The 17,881-nt window shown below is 41.5% G+C and overlaps 2 protein-coding genes across 2 annotated transcripts in view; both read right to left on the bottom strand.

Annotated features, from left to right (window-relative positions):
- The window catches only part of zgc:92275 (cholesterol 7-desaturase nvd), a 28,793-nt gene extending 22,988 nt beyond the window's left edge, over positions 1-5,805 (bottom strand). The window contains 2 exon segments of the mRNA XM_020938746.2: positions 5,148-5,637; positions 5,800-5,805. Of these exon segments, the coding sequence (XP_020794405.2) occupies positions 5,148-5,637; positions 5,800-5,805 (496 nt within the window).
- A 1,596-nt stretch (positions 5,806-7,401) lies between these two features.
- On the bottom strand, positions 7,402-17,350 carry LOC110172810 (bile salt-activated lipase-like). The gene is made up of 12 exons (XM_020938745.2): positions 17,290-17,350; positions 17,128-17,192; positions 15,185-15,332; positions 14,567-14,686; positions 14,059-14,256; positions 13,819-13,949; positions 13,106-13,213; positions 12,863-12,977; positions 11,345-11,531; positions 10,820-11,023; positions 9,959-10,168; positions 7,402-7,570 (listed from the first exon to the last, which is right to left on the bottom strand). The coding sequence occupies exons 1-12, from the start codon at positions 17,348-17,350 to the stop codon at positions 7,402-7,404; spliced, it is 1,716 nt and encodes a 571-aa protein (XP_020794404.2).
- Positions 17,351-17,881: the final 531 nt, after the last annotated feature.

Genomic DNA, 17,881 nt, shown 5'->3' with positions numbered 1-17,881 from the left:
AGAAATGGAGGAGAAGAAGCAGAGGAGAAAAAGGAGAGGAGGAGAAGCAGAAGAGAAGCAGAGGAGAAGCAGAGCAAAACTCTCGTGTGTTAAAAGTGAAGACCATCATCATATAAACGTAGCCTCAAACTGCTCGTGTTCGGCGGACAGGGCATTGACAACTTTCACAAAGATCGGATTCTGTAAGGATTCTTTTTTATTTTCACAACATAAACTTATTCTAACTTTTTAAATCCTCAAACTGCTTGAGAAAACGCCTAGCTTTGTAAGAATGAGGAAGAAATATGGAAGAGAAAATAATTTTTGGGCCAATTAATAGTTTAATGTGATGATAAAGAAGTGATATCATGGGCATCTAAGAGTATTTTTGGTATGTTTTATTAAATTATTTTGTTACAGCTACAGTTTTGTTGCTTGTTTAGTTGAAGGAAACTCATTTATGTGACACATTTGACATTTTCACCGTGTTTGGATGATTAAAATGTTTGTGTTTCATTTGAACTTTACACAAGAAGTAGTTTAACAAAGACTTTTAGAATCACAGACATGATTTAGACATTATTTTTTACTGATCCATATTGAATTGATTTGAAATATATATCGTATTGAATAGAGCATGCACTGTATTGAGGTATGTATCATATCAGTGACTTCTTAATGATACACAAACTTACTATCCACTAAACCAGGTCAGAATAGGCTCTGTTAGCGTCACTACGTCCTGGCCTGTTGTGTATCTTTACATTTTTTGCTGAGGCGTGCTAAAATAAATAGATATTTAAAGATGCAGCAGTGAACAGAGAGTTGCAAGTGACTGACAACATGTTAAAAACTACATGAATAAAATGAATTCTTCAGCAGAATCTGCGTATCATTCATTTTTTTATGTAAAACCAAAAATAAGAAAACAAAAAACAACTGTTTTGTCCAAACCAAAATGGAAAAAACTAAACTGTGATGCCGGACTGAACCAGGACTGAACCAGGTGCAGCCAGACCGGAACCAGATCGGGACTGAGACCAGGACTTAGACCGGGACCAGACCAGGACTGAGGCCAGAACTGAGACTGGGAACAGGACCAGGACTAAGAAAAGGACTGAGGCCAGGACCAGACCAGGACCAGACTGTGTTGGAGACCGGGACTGAGACCGGGACCAGACCGGGACCAGACTGGGACCAGAATGGGGCCAGACTGGGACTGACACCGGCACCAGACCAGGACTGAAAACAGTTCAGTCCTGGTTCAGTCTTGGTTCAGTCCTGGTTCAGTCTGTATGAGGCGCAAAAGTCCGGCACCACAGTTGAAGTCACGAAAATTTTTCATTTAAGCCAAATTTGAGACAAATAATGAAGAAAACGTTTTTGTTTTTTTGTTGTTGTTTTTTTGTTTTGTTTTGTTTTTTTCATTTTCTTACCTGGTCCCTGAAGGGTTGACCAGGTTTTGTAATCCCCCTGTATGTGTGTGTGTCTGTATATCTGTCCACCTGCGATAATTCCAACATTTATGGACCGATTGTCACCAAATTTGGTATGTGGGTCAAGCCCCTGTTATCTATGTATAATTCTCTGCATTTGTATAGTAAAATATGAATAGTTTTCAAGATAATCACTAATTATAAAAGTTCGTTTCTCTTTCACTGTAGCTGTTAAAATTCTAATTGGAATGAATTTCCATTTCTTGTTTTTCTGGTGACACACAACACACTGATCTACAGTCACACAACAAACTATAATAAATATACACAACTCATGAAAAATGATATTTTGGTTCCACACTAGTAAACACAGACATTCTCATGTGTGACCAACATCACACAAATGTTCATGGGCCTGTACACAGACACACATTACACTGTGGATATAATGATCATGTGATATGGGCTGGACTGTTTCTGTCTCATAAACTGTTTCTGTTATTGTATATGTATGATGAACTGACTCACCGATGCCTCATGGGACCAGGTTGATGTCTCTGACTGCACTTGTTTTTGGTTTTATATTGAAAAATGAATGAACCAATGATACACAGATTCAGTGTTTGTGTCTCAATGCCAACACTCACGCTAAACTTGAGGTATAAGAAATATTAAAACAACACCACAAACTGAAGTATTGATGTGATCAATTTGAATTAGATTTTTTTTTTTTTTTAATGTTACAATTTTCCTAAAAAACAGACAACAAGCAGGTGTGCTGTTGATTCTGTGAGCCACAGTGACCACTGTGGTTACCTCTGGCAACACGACAAACAAATTCTACAATGTTGAGTTAACAAACCAACAGTTTTGAGTTTCACCTAATGCTATTTTCTATTGTCTGACCAGTGAGTCGCCTCGAGTATCCACAACACGACCTGCAGCGGCACCTCCAACACAATCTCTGTATCTGCGCCGGACAGACACACAATCAATATCCTCGAGTTAAAGTTTAACCTGGACTCTATACGGAAAGGCCCAGTTTTATGATGCCAGTCGGATGGCCTAGGGTGACCCGGTCCTGGCATGCCCGCGCCACTGCTACACTCCACTTCCTGTTCTGAACTAAACAGGTTTTTCCTCTTGTATTTAAGATAGTTTGATAATTTTATTTTTGTATTTCCACTCCCATTGCAGCTTTAATCTGTTTAAATATAGTCTTAACCTAACAGAGCCCTTAATGTGACTTCAAGTTTGAAATTAAAGGTCACTGGCCTCATTTATGAGCAGACCATTAGGATCTGATTACTGTCTGATACTGAATATCTGCAAACACTTATGTAACTGCTAAAGTGGAGGGTTTGTTACTTGCGTGTCTCCATGGAAATGTTGTTTCTTTGAATGGAATGTTCCGCAGTGGGGCATTAAACATACAGTATTTGCTTTGCATTTATCCAAAAATACCTTAAAAACATGAATTCTGATCCTTTTTTACCCATAAATCTGAAGTGGTTTTCATTAGGAATACCAACTTTAGTTCCATATTGTGCAAAAATTAAGGCAAAATAGTAATATCGCCATGGAGACAAGCAGGTGGCAGACCCAACATATGAAAAGTTCCACAGTGCACCTTTAACTCAGCACTTTATTTAACTCAATATGGCTCAAATGTATTTCAAAAAAACTCAATGTACAATACAAATAACTCTTTACTAATTCAAATAATAATATATTGCTGTACTCAACTGTTTATTATAGCCTACTTCCTGTCCTGATACTACTACTACTACTACTACTACTACTACTACTACTACTACTACTACTCAGACTATAGCCTACTATATATAATACACTCATAAATTTATTGTTTATTTTAGCATGTATTTTTACAGTCTGGTTTTAAAACTCAATGTACATTAAGTTCAATACAAATCACTTTTTATTAATTAATGGTAAATAATTAAGTTGACAAATAAAAAAATGTATTAGTGTCCTCAACAACTTTATTGGCGCCTCATCTCTTCTAATCACATGTACTCGTTCAGAGTTTGGAGTTGTGTGTCAGTGTGGAAATGATGAAAACAAGTAGATGAAGAAAATATGGACATGTTCTAATTTTTCCTAGATTTTGTCAAACTTAGTACTGCGAACAAAGTCTGCCGGAGGTTGTCACTGGATGTTTCCAAATGTTTTCCTGGTTTATGACACAAGTGTGAATAGAGACTGTTGTTTACACCCACAGATCCATCATTCATTTTCCTTTATCAGTCTTTCATTAGAGCAAATTCCAAAAGCTTCAGTTAGACACAGCTTATAGGCAACAGCGTAAACACTGGCACTCTATGGCCACAGACCTGCACCCAGATGACCCAATCCACAGACCTGCACCCAGATGACCCAATCCACAGACCTGCACCCAGAGGACCCAATCCACAGACCTGCACCCAGAGGACCCAATCCACAGACCTGCACCCAGAGGACCCAATCCACAGACCTGCACCCAGACGACCCAATCCACAGACCTGCACCCAGACGACCCAATCCACAGACCTGCACCCAGACGACCCAATCCACAGACCTGCACCAGACGACCCAATCCACAGACTGCACCAGACGACCCAATCCACAGACCTGCACCCAGAGGACCCAATCCACAGACCTGCACCCAGAGGACCCAATCCACAGACCTGCCACTCCACAGACCACCCAATCCACAGACCTGCACTCAGACGACCCAATCCACAGACCTGCACCCAGACGACCCAATCCACAGACCTGCACCCAGACGACCCAATCCACAGACCTGCACTCAGACGACCCAATCCACAGACCTGCACTCAGACGACCCAATCCACAGACCTGCACCCAGACGACCCAACCTATCACCACCAAAGTTTCCTGCCTGCTCGCTCTGTCTGATCCAGACACAGGGCTTACGGCAACACACACGGACAAACTACATCTAATATGCCTTTGCTATTCATGCCCTTGTACATGTATATATATATATATATATATATATATATATATATATATATATATAGAGAGAGAGAGAGAGAGAGAGAGAGAGAGAGAGAGAGAGAGAGAGAGAGAGAGAGAGAGAGAGAGAGAGAGAGAGAGAGAGAGAGAGAGAGAGAGATTTGTTTTGTTTATTGTTTTTATCAGATACAGATCTATTTTAAACTGCCAGTTCACCCACACATGAGCAGACTAGAACTAGAGCAGAGACACACAAAGACACATAAAGCTGGTTTACTTCAAATGAAATCTGTTGGTGATTAAAAGTCTGTGAAGTGTTTTGCTCCAAACTATTTGACCTGAGCTTGATCAAACTGAATGACCTTTAATAGATAATGAAGTAAGACAAGAGCTGATACAAAGTGTCATCACCTCATTAAGTTTATAGAGTAGGCTTGACTAATGGAAAATATGGTTTGCAAATTGCAAAGGGTTCAACTGTCCTATTTAACTACACATCATAGTAGCTGTAATGTCCTGTGAGGAGAAATGTCCAAGTGTCTCCATCTGGAGTCTATTGAGAGTCTGCAGACTCTGTATCCTGGATTTAACTCTGCTCTGGCTGCAGGTGCATGTGGCCTGTATTAACCTCACAATGATTTAGCCTAAAACACAATGACAACATGTAATATCATCAGCATCAAAGCTGTGTGCGTCTGTGTCAATAAAAGTTTGTATTGTACATGTGTATTACCGTGAAATCAGCGAACTTACCGAGCACCGTGAGGCTGCGCACGTCCCCGCGGAGCAGCAGGTGCGAGTCCAGGACGCGGTACCAGCCGTTGGGATACACAGGCGGCAGCTCCCCGGTCTGTCTCCGCCGCCGGACGTCGTTCACGGCCTGGGCTCTGGAGCGCCCCTCTGGCACGATGTATCCCACTTGGTCCGGGGTCCTGAGCAGCTCCAGCGGGCTGAAGAGCAGGCGGTAGAGCCATCCCAGCACTAGGAGACACGCCACGGCACAGAGGCACAGCGCAGTCCGCCCTGCTGCGCCCTGGAGCCCGCTGCTCACCCAGGACAACTCCCCGCTGTTGTCAGCGTCCACCAGAGGCCCGCCGTGGGACACGAACATGACAGACACCGCCAGGCCGAGCGCAGCCGCCACTCTGCCCGCGGGCACCGCCTGCACCATCCTGCTCCGAGCCGAGGTCAGAGCGCGCACTGCCGGGTAGAGACGAGGCTGTGGAGACTGCAGAGAGCGCACCTGACAGAGGCCACGCCCACTGCACTTACCTCTACTGCACTCATGTACCTCACATTTACACACGGACTATTCCACAGGAGAATTCACATTATGTATCCTACATTTGACTCTCTGTAAGAGCCTTACCCTCCACTGATCTGCTCAGTTTACTGTGAATGTTACCTGCATAACTACACCTCATAGATTAACTTTAAACCTACAGCCATGAGCCTGTAGCCACGACCACGACTGCCTGAACATCAGGATCAGGACGGACTGTAGAAACTGTCCTACGCCAAAAGAAGAACAGAGGATTTTCTTGCAGTAGGATCATGATAGTGACATTAACAGCCTCGTGTAGCACACACATCTCCACAGACTCTCCACAGAGCTCATGCTGTCGTAAATAAACGTGTAGAGGAGTACAGAGACCTGGTTGGGGTCCACCGCCTATTCTGACATCCCTTCATTACGACATCCCAATATTTAGACTTCCCTGTATTACGACATGCCTCTACCTCGACATGCCAGTTTTCTGACAGTTTTTGGTTTATAGCTCAGAACTGAGACCGGCTGTTGTGTCGATAATCTGACACGTCATATTTTACGTCTCTCGCTGTCTAAGGTGCTGAATGCAGCAGATCAATCAATAGATAGGCACAGTACCGTGGCTACCCATTACGCACAGCGCAGAGCACCAAGTCGTCTTGAATTTGTCCTTTGCCAACTCTCCATGTCGGCCTATGTTTGTAGACCTATCATTTAATTATGAACAGTCTACTCACATTTCCAGATCTTTCAAGAACAGCAATTATAATATTGTCCATTTTTCAATCTCCCACCTCTACTTTACAGGATCAAACATTATAACTGCTAGCCTCGTGAGCTTCATTTGACTGGAGCTCAACACTGTGGGTGATGTCACACTCCTCTAGTCCACTTCTTTATAGAGTCTATGGTGGTCACCGATAGCAACAGTTGGCACAAAAGAGCAGGGTTCAGTTGCAGGTAATTCTCTGTGCTTTTGTGTGCTCAGAGACTGGTATCCACAGCACCGAGGCTTAACTAGTGTTCATAGTGCTGTGAAAAGTGTCCTCGAGACAGACAAAAGAACCTCAAGAGACACATTTGGACAAAAAGAGGGTGAGAGTATTTTCTTAACATCTCCATCACATTTTAACCAGCTCTTCTACATCATAGATCAATAACAAATCTGCTGTGACATGTCTCTACCCCAGCTGGCCCCGCGCCCTCCTGCAGCTGCACTAAAGCAGAATGTTCCTCCAGTCAGAGCCAATAAATGTATCTATCATTGAGAAGCAAGTTACAGGTCAGATCCGTGGAGAGGTGACCCGCTCACAGTACAATACATGTTTTTTATGGTATTTATGAGCCAAAGTTATTAAATACAGCTTTATAAAGATGTTTAAAGCCATTCCAAACCTGCATACAAAGCAATATGGAGACAAGCAGGTGGTGGAGTATTAGAAATGTTACATAGTACACCTTTAAATATCAGTCTACAGCAGTGTATGGGTCTGTATGACTGAGGGATTACACAGAAATAAGTGCACATGGTAATATAAAAGAAAGTACTTCAATTTAATGCTGAAAATCACATTCCATTGTTTAAATAAAGTGTGTTTTTTATTATCATTGTAGTATCAGAGTCTCTATTGAGGGTCGAGTCTCTTCCTTAGTATTGAAATCCAGTTTGTAATGTGACAACACAAGGATGTATGGGTGGGTTTTATGGGAGGAGCAGTAGGAGGAGTTATGGGGGGCTTAGGGCAGACTGGGGATGGCCTGGGTCCACAGTTGGACAAAGCGCAGCCTCATCTTCTGGGAAGTGGAGTTGTCGTTCATGTCAGATGTGATGTTCAGATACTGCTGTGAGGACATGTCCATCTGCGGCCAGCTCACAGGCACCGCCGACGGGCCCACGTTAGGGTCTCTGTCGACAAAAAGACAAAACATACCAATAGTTAATACTTGCTCAGACCAATAATAAATATGTATAACAGACCATATGTTTTTTTGTATCTTTTTTCTGTAGTGGTAGTTCTATAGTTAAAAGTTCTCTGTTACACAAGACTATGAGCTTTAAGTCATGTTACAAAGTTGTTATGTCATCAAAAAAATACCTAGAGTTGTGTTTTGTTTCTTTCACACGTTTGAGTACCACTTTATTGTTAGTCTGTCTACATCTCCAGAGCTCAACATGCTCTGTTCCACCTTCTGATGGCATGAAGTTTTCAACATGTGTGTACAATCCCCCAGTCGTCCAGGTAGAATCTTAGCCAGGCTGGTGCCACCTAGTGCCTCCACTCAATTTCATTTCTCTCCAGTGACTAGGTCAGGAATCAAAATACACTAGATGGTTTGTAAAAACCCTGGAAGTGTGAGTTCAGGCACCAGCCAATCAGCGAAGAGCCACACATTCTGTGTTGGCAACAATTCCCAAGATCAAGGATTTGAAACTGGAACAAAGAAAATGTTTGATAAATTTTATCAAGGGGAAAGATGTTGCGCTTCTTCCTACAGGATTTGGGAAAATCTTAATATACCAGTTATCCCGTTAGCGGTGCATTACATACGTCACGACCAAACAGCAGCAATTGGTTAAATGAAAAAAAAAGTATACGCTTACTGTCGAGCCAACGAATCCTAACACTGCGAGGTCAGACGGTTTCTATGAAGTGAAACCGACTGATGAATCAGGCTTGTAGAATCCATGGCAAAAGAAGAAATACATTTTTTGTCAACTGAACAAAAGTTTATTTTGGTCGAATTCTCAGAAATGAAGAAGCCGCTTGGATGAGCTGCAAAACATATTTGACCAAAATAAACTTTTGTCCAGTTGACACATAGAATTTCTCCTTTTCCCATGAAGTTTTCAAGTTAACTACCTAAAGATACCTTTAAACTTGTGTCTACCTGAGATTGACAATTCCAGAGCTAAGATTATCCAAATGATTGTACAGTAGGTGTATGGACACTTCCTGTGTTATCACTTGACATCACGAGGTGGAATAGAGTTAGTTACTTAGTGTTAGTTTGTGAGAAGTACACAGTTAAATATGCGGTATTTGTGCATTAAACATGTGTGAATGTATGAAAAGTATGGTCCAAAATCTCTAGCACTAGAAGGCCATGGATAATGTCTTACAACCTTTTGTACACTGCCCCCTGGAGGTGATACAAAAAGCTGCATGAATCATACACTTGTGTCTAACCAAAACAACCACAACAACAATCATTTATTTATACTTCAACTAAAGACTATGCACTCCATGTCAGACTACTAACCTTAGTGTATATAAAACTATGATTACCTGTAAGTTTCAAACTGTACTGTGTAACTTTTCTGGCAGAATTCCACTACCTGCTTGCCTCCATGGAGATGTTATTGCTTTGCCTAGAATGTTCCACAGTCTGGCATTAAACTTAAACTTATTTTTATTTATTCAATTGCAGGGGTTTACATTACTCAAACATCCCTTGAAAAATGTTCATTCTTATTGTGAGTGGCCTCGCCTATCCACAGATCTGACCTGTAACTTGACTTGGTACCAGCTTCTGCTTGTCTTCATATACTAGTATATATGTTTTATGGCATATACTGTGTAATGTTTTAGTCAAAGCAAAAACACATCCATGGATCTATGTAGATGTCTGACCCTTCTCCAGAGAAGTTACATAGTGCAGCTTTACTGAGCTTAACAATCAAAAGAGTCAATTAAAGGACCTGTACCTGTGTTTGAGACTGCCATGTATAATCTGTGCGTTTTACATTAACATTTTCTCAGGTAGTAACTAATACAGAAGCTACATTATTGACCATCTCTTTTCTTCCAATCAGGCACATTGTTTCTAAGAATTATGGGAAACCAACTACCTGACACTATCTTAGACACTGGATTCCCTGTCATGGTGCATGATCAGTAGTTTTAGCCAAAACATTGACTAAAACTAAAGCATGTTTTTCATTTTGGTCATGTTTATTGCACTGAGAATGTAGAGAAACATGCTTCCATACTGTGTGGCTTGCAACTCCACAAACCTGATGACCCTCCTCTGCTTAATTCTATGGAAACATTGTTCCTATGGCTTTAATATTCCACAGTACAGCATAAAACATACTTATCTCCATGGAGAATGTTCCAAAGTATCGTTCACTTTCAGAAAGTTACATACTGTACCTTTAAAGTAGGTTGAGATTGGAGAACTATGCAAAAGTTACATGCAAAAGTTCAAACTAAAACATGTTCTGAAATCACAATTTAAGTAATGGTTGGTCAAAACAAAAAACAATACAAAAAAAACAGTAAGCCAGTCTGACCCAGTTCTGGCGAAGTTGGTCCAGTAGGCAATGAAGTAGGCAGACAGGGCGCGGTGTCTGTCGGCGTAGGCTTTGGGGGTGGTGAAGGGCTTTCCGAACACAAACTGCAGGTCGTCCGCATGGTCTGAGCCGACCCAGTCATGGTAGGGCTTCCCCGGACCTGCCATCAAACTGGGCTCAGACAGGAGGTAGGAGAAGGTACGACCAGACCTGTGCACAGAAAGTCCACATGAAAAAGTCCATATGATAGTTTTTTTTTTTTGTTTTTTTTTTACTTGGTTTGATGGGATAGTACTTGTGGTAAATATTAATAAATATTCATTGTAGTTTTACATCAGTTCAGGGGCAGTTTGTAAAAAAAAACAAAAAAAAAAACATGCAGGACGTTCTCAAAATAAAGGTGTTGTTTTCCTTTTTGTCTAATCAAATATTTAGTTTTGGTCTTTTACATTTTCCTACATTATGATTGCTACATAAAATGGAATTACCTTTACTCATGTCACATCTGCTGTCTTCCCAACCAGGGAGGACATTATAAACCAAAATGAAAACACAGAAATGTTAAATATAATGACGTTAAATGCATTTTAGAGATAGGTGTAGTCTAACCTGTCATCTGCACTTTAAATGGTTCAGTTATTTTTGGCCCATAATTCAACCAGACATCATTTATAGTAACAATATGCATTATTATTATGATTGTTTGACTAGTTTTATTTAACCTTTTTGACATGTATTTTAGTCTTAGAAAAAAATGTTTTATAAATAATGTAGGCCCAGTAACACAGAGAAGTAAACTGATGAGCATTGGTATTAAGTGTTTTGCTCAACTGCAGTAATCCTGTACAGTGTGTGTCTTACGTTGCCATGGTCGTGTGCAGGTACACAGTGGTCTGGATGGGCACTAAGAAGATGAAGTCCGTTCCGATGTCCACTGCCGTCCTCTTGATGGTGTCCTGGCTGGGCGAGGGGCCCCACTCAGAGGAGTACTCTGTGAAAGCCAGCTCCAGAGCAGCCGGGCCCTTCTCCTTTGTGTAGGCCCTGAGGAGCCTTCGGAGGTCTTCACTGTAAGAAGCAACAGATGTTTTTAGACATTTTACAGTTGTGCCACCCTTTTCTAAACAATGCAAATAGAAAAATGTACTGCTCTTTACAGTACGGTACAAGCATGGTAGAAACCAGGGGACCCGTCTCCAGATGTTGTGCTAGTCTTGGTCAGGATGACATTAGCTGGAGAATTTGACCTGTGGTGCATGTTTTGGGTTGACCAGGTTAACCGGTGTGCCCAGAGGAAACCCACCAGACACAGGGAGAAACATGCAAACTCTAGCACTAAACCCTTGTTGCAAATAGTCCTAATACAGACAGTTCTTTTCTCTGGCTCACATGGGGGTGTCCTTGTTCTTGCTGCCCAGGGAGGGGATGTCCTGTGAGGTGAACATGTGTCCATCCATGTTGTTGACCCCCAACAGATAGTCCACCTCAGCCGCGTTGTGGAACAGTTTGGTAGGGTGATCTGGCAGGAAGTCTCCGTCCACCACAGGGGTCAGCAGCAGGTTCATCACTCCAGGCTCTGACAGGAACACAACACATGCAGGGACAAGAGTCTCAACGCCGTGGAAGTATGTGCAGTATATGCATATGATTCATTCAGATGTGTTTTACTGTTATTAATAATAATAAGAATGCATGAGTTTTATATAGAGCTTTTCTGGACACTTTGCAGAGCATTATTCATTCACCCCAGACCCGGTGGTGGTAACATACTATTGGCAGACTGACAGAAGTGAGGCTGTCCATCTGCGCCATCGGTCCCTCCGACCACCACCATCACTCACACACACACCACTTTCCTACTAGACAATGTGGGTGAAGTGTCTTGCCTAAGGACAAAATGACGACTGGCGCCCCCCTGTGGCATCTGATTTCCCCAGTGTCTCCCATCTGAGTACTAACCAGACCCAACCTCTGAGCTTCTGAGATCTGACAGGATCAGTTATCATGTCATCACAACATTGTTTTACATCTTTTTTCTCATCATGTTAGTTAAGACTTTACTTGGAAGAGTATTTAATCATTTTGCTTTAAATCAGTTAGTAATTCTGTTTTATAACTTAATATACTGGATTTATGCTGAAAAAAAAAAAAAATACTTTTGCTTATTCTACTTTTACTTTACTTTTATTTTACTTTATTTTATTCAACACTGCTCAAATTACCTTGAAAAACAGGTATTCTTACTGTGAGCGTACTCGCCTCTCTACAGACCTGACCTGTAACTTGGCATGGAGGTTTCTCGTGGAAATAGTTTGAATGTAATACTGTGGAATATTCTAGGCAATAACATTGCATAACATAACAAACTAGAAAAGCACTCAGAGAGCGCAGACCTCCGCCAAGGACTACCCCCATTTTTTATATAAATTGCGATAAAATCAGTCTTCTGGATCAGATCCAGATCAGCCTTTGGAATATGAAAGAGGATCCCATTGTCCATCCCTGAGTCAAATTTCATGGGGTTTGGTCAATAATTAACAGAGATATTGAGAAACTAAATTGTTGGCCCCATGTTAACTAGAATTTCAAAGTGATCCAGAATCCAGGATTTCTTCTGGATCACCCCCAAAATGAAATCAGTTCTTCCTTTTCACATTTCCAACAAATCCTGAAAATTTCATCAAAATCGGTCCATAACTTTTTGAGTTATGTTGCTAACAGACAAACAAACAAACAAACAAACAAACAAACAGCCGGCAAAAACATAACCTCCTTAGCGGAGGTAAATATCTCCATGAGCCTCCACCACAAAAGTGACACTGTGCAGCTTTAAAGATCAAGTTAAGGTCAAGTGATCTTCATCCATGACAGTCACATGAGTTTGCTCGTGTGCTGACAGAGACTCACGGTCGGGGTTGCCTTGTTTGATCATGGGCGCAGCCATAGTCAGATTTCCTGCATCTACGGTCCTCAGACAGTCAACCATAGTGTGGTCAGTGGGACAGCCCACCTTCTCTGCCACCTGCAGAGACACACAAAGTCACACACACACAAAGTCACACACACACATTAGCACAGAAGCAGAGCCGTCAGGAGCCGAGCCAGGACTGGTCCAGTCCAGGCCCTGAGTCTCTCCTGGGTCCCCCTCACCTGCACAGCCACATCCCGGGGGTTGGTCTTGAAGGCCCAGGGGCATAAGGCCACTCCGCTCTGGGAAATGGCTCTGCGGATCAGCCCTCTGTTGTGGGGCGACAGGATCTGTGTCCGGACAAAAACACCATCATATTATCATGATAGATTTAGTGTGACAGGTTGAAGAAGGATGCAGGGATGATGCTCATGAATGTTAACAGGATACACATGTTTGCTGTGGCAGTGTGAGTTACTGTAAATAGCCGAGGTCTTGTTTTACATTATTAGATTGTTTTAGAATAAATAATATCATTTATATGATGGTTTACAATGCAGTATTTGTATTCTACACATGTGGTATTTTGTGCATGTGTTGGACCGATAGTGGACAGTATATCCATCCATCCATTTTCTTCCACTTATCTGGGGTCGGGTCGCGGGGGCAGCAGTCTGAGAAGACTTCCCTCTCCACACACACTTCCTCCAGCTCTTCCGGGGGGATCCCGAGACGTTCCCAGGACAGTATAAATTGTTCTTATTGTTGACTGAATATAAGAGCATTCTATAATTTATTTAAGTAAATCAGGGACTGCAGATGGAAACTAGCTGTTCAGCTATAAACTGGTGTGGAAACTCTGAGCTTAATGTCTGTATCATCCGTGTACTTTCAAATAAAGACTCAACTAAACTAAAAGTATACATTTTTACAATTGGAAAATTAGCTGTCAGACCTGGTAGTTGACACTAGCGCCTCCTGCAGACTCTCCGAAGATGGTGATGTTGTTGGGGTCTCCTCCGAACGAGCGGATGTTCCTGTGCACCCAGGCGATGGCCGCCTGCTGGTCCCACAGGCCGTAGTTTCCTGTGGAACATTACAAACACCATCACTTTTAATTTAAAACAAATGAATCAAACTAAACACAACCTCATATTGAAATTATATCTGCAGACACTCTTTATATTTTATGTACCAGGCATGGACGAGTCCCCGGTGCTGAGGAAACCCAGGACGCCCACCCTGTAGGCCGCACTGACCACGATGACGTTCCCCCTGTCTGCGATCTCCTGTCCACTGTACAGATAATTGTTGAGGAAGTTAGGCCCCATGGAGCCCCCCAACATGAAGCCCCCTCCATAGAACCAGATCATCACAGGCAGGTCGGACGAAACTGAAACGGGACGAGAGTGACATTGGACATATATTTCTTATTGTGTTTTAGCACTTGTCAATTTGAAATAAATCATTAAAAGTGATTAAAACATGTAATGACTATCACATTAAAATGCATTTATCTTAAGAGCTGTTTGAGACATTTTTATTTATATTTGGGTAAGTCTAAGTCTAAGTCCCACAGCTCATATGCTCCTATTTTACATATTACTATACAGATTTGATTTACTTAATATTATAAACAATATTATTTACGCCCATTATATACATTCTAAACTCAGAATGTTATAATAAAATCCAGTCCTCACCCTTTCTGCCATGAGGGACCCAAATGTTGAGGTAGAGACAGTCTTCACTTCCAAACGTGTTGGTCTGCAGCAGGCTGATCTGCAGGCACCTGGGAGCAAACTTAGTGGCTTTGAGGGTCCCTGTGGATAATAGAAACCATATGGAGCTTTAATCAGGCTAAATGTGGCTAAAGAGGACATTAAATTCATGGTCCCTACGTCAGCTCTCATGCTATTTATATAAAAGAACTCATTGCCCTTTTATTCACCGTGCCATTTCAGCTTCAGTCCTCCGCTACATATTTCCAGAGCAGATGATTTTGATGCAAGTCTCTTTTAGCTTTTACTGACAATTAAAAAGCCCCAAGTTCATCATTGGCAATAAAATAACTGAATCTGAGGTGACTGAATCTCAATTGGACCACATTATGAAACATTATGCATTCTTGTGGCTTTAAACGTGCTTTTGGACAAGGTTGTAATGCCTGTTTTCATGGAGGTGTTTAGGCGTGAGCTCCCTCTGCTGTCAGCAAAGGGAATGGGAACTATTAGAAAATACACAAATCTATAAAATGTCTCTTAAAGTACTTCCTGGTTGTAATGTCAGGGTATATTTGTGATGGGAGGGAGTGGACTGACCGCTCCAGCCGGGGTGGGGGTGGGGCTTCTGGAACAGTCCTGGTTTGGCGGCGAAGGGGATCCCTTTGAACACCTCCACTGAGCGGAACAGGCCCACGGGGATGTTCTTCCCCTGCACACTGCCCCCCTCTGTCTGCACCACGCCAAGCTGCACACACACATTTACACACAAACACACACACTGTAGCTCAGCAGTACTCACACATGACGGAGTAAATTAATAACATAAGATTATACTGAGTAGGCAGCTCAGAAAAAGTCATGTATTGGTCATATTTGGAGTCATTTTACCTCCGTCTTTTATTTCATCTCGTTCAGATTATTGTAATTCTCTTTTTACTTGTTTTAATGCTTCTTCTCTTAAACGGCTGCAACTTGTACAAAATGCGGCTGCAAGGTTTTTAACAGGAGCAAACAGACGAACTCACATTACACCTGTTTTATCTTCACTGCACTGGCTCCTGTTAAGCTCCGTGTTGATTTTAAAATTTTGGTTTTAACTTACAGAGCTTTAAATGGACAGGCGTCCCAGTACATCAGTGACTTACTGCGCCCCTACTCCTCAGGCCCTCCGGTCCTCTGGTCAAGGCCTCTTGATGGTCCCAAAGACCCGATTTAAAACTTGAGGTGACGTGTGGAATGATGGAATGCCCTGCCCCTAGTCCTACGTGAGACAGACTCTATAGACTCTTTTTAAAAGCAGCTCAAGACACTGCTCTTTAGACAGGCTTTTAGTTGACTGTATCTGTACTTCTTCTGTTCTTGTTTATGTTGTTTTTATGCTGTTTTGCTCTGTAAAGCACTTTGTGATTTTTTTTTTTTTTATCTGTGAAAGGTGCTATATAAATAAAGATTTACTTACTGACTGACTTACTTACCTTGCATTGTTTATACACTCCATACTTAGTGGTGGTACTGTAGGCCACAGCTGCCCTGGGACTGACTAAAAGAGGCTTCACTGCCACCATTACTCAGACACATTATTCATGTTGAGGCAGGTGGGTGAAGTGTTTGTCCAATGACACAATGTAGACAAGAAGACAACATTTTGATGGAACTATCTAGTACAGGGGTGTCCAAACTTTTTTCATCAAGGGCCACATATCTAAACACAGACAAAGCAGATCAAGGGCCGTAGACTGATGCTCAGTACAGGGAATAATTGAAATATGTGCATGTTTAACACCTTAAAATGAGCCATCAGTCTTTATTCATGCTAAGATCCTTAAAACCACACACTAAATGTTAAATATTTGCTTTATCAAGGTAGATTTAAAAAAAAAAAAAAACTTGCAGTAAAAAAATATTTTTTAATTGATGCAAGGTAATTTGAGTCAATTAACCTGGAAGTCTGATGGCCATGAAAAATTTGTTTGAGGGCCGCATTTGGCTCCCGGGACATAGTTTGGACATGTTTGATCTAGTATCTAGTATACAACAAGAGCTCATTATTATTGGGCTTACAAATAATAATAATAATAACACTCATATTCATTTTCATCTAAAACTCAGCCATCTTTGACATGTATTCATGTCTGTCTGAAAGCATTAGTAAAAATGAGTTTTCATTTGATTACAATATAGTTGAATACTTAAACAGAGCATGAGGGACATACACATTGTCACTGTCACTGTTTGTGTGATGATAATGTGGGTGCCAGTGATTCCAGCTCACACAGATGAATGCTGTTGTTGTGTCCTTGGGCAAGACACTTAACCCACCCAGTGTCTGCGTACACTCATGTACAAATGTGTGTGTGAATGGTGTGAGTGGTTCTTTGTTGTAAAGCACTTTGAGTGCCTCTTAGTTGGAAAAGCACTATAGAAACATGTGACCATGTACCATAATGTGAGTATAAGGTTTAGTATTGTCACATCTCTGTATCATTGATTCCACGATACACTGACACAGGCACCAATTCTGTGGTAAAGAATAGACTTACCGAGGCCGCAGAGACTGTCCCTAGAGCCAGGAGCAGAGCCAGTACAGTCCTGAGAGGGTCCATGTCTGAGCGGAGGACAGAGAATGCACCACAAGCCTTATATTCTCACCACCGACCCTCCCTATACGTCAGGTTCAGGGCCCCTGTGTTATACAAGCCCACCATCTGTGTAGAGCACAGCCATGACCTCTGCCTGACCCCTGGATAACAGACAGGGGAACATGGTACACATACTATAGAAGAAATATTGACAATCATCAAAAGTCTACATTTTTCATTATTACAATTCTGCCATTTTTTAAAAATATATTGGTTATTAGCTGCCAATATTATATTTGCTTATACATTACTGCCAAATAGTTTAATCATAAGAACATTCACACAGCTCCAATAAAGCTATGAGCAGATGTCCCTGATTTTGCATTAGTATCATAAAAAAGAAGGAACTACATTGGCCATGATCCATTGCTTTATTTTCTGCATACTTGAAGAATTTTCAGGTATTGAACATTTTGAATATTATATTTGTACAATGTTACGATATTTACTGTATTTTTGAGAATATGGCTCTCTTACGGTTAACAAATAGTACTGATTACCATATAATAAGTTACATAAATATGTGTACACTTGGTGGATGTATGATCCTAGTCCCTTGTGTGTTGTTCTCAGAGGCTGCTCTCATTCACACACAGAGAAACAACATGTGGCTGATTAGATAAAACCCTAAAAATACCTCACCTCTTTGCTACAA

Source organism: Boleophthalmus pectinirostris, unplaced genomic scaffold, assembly GCF_026225935.1.
Source record: "Boleophthalmus pectinirostris isolate CB_2022bp ecotype Guang Dong unplaced genomic scaffold, ASM2622593v1 HiC_scaffold_18, whole genome shotgun sequence".
In the NCBI taxonomy this organism is placed as follows: Eukaryota; Metazoa; Chordata; class Actinopteri; order Gobiiformes; family Gobiidae; genus Boleophthalmus; species Boleophthalmus pectinirostris.
The sequence above is the reverse complement of the archived record's forward strand: the minus strand, read 5'-3'. Positions and strand labels throughout refer to the sequence as shown.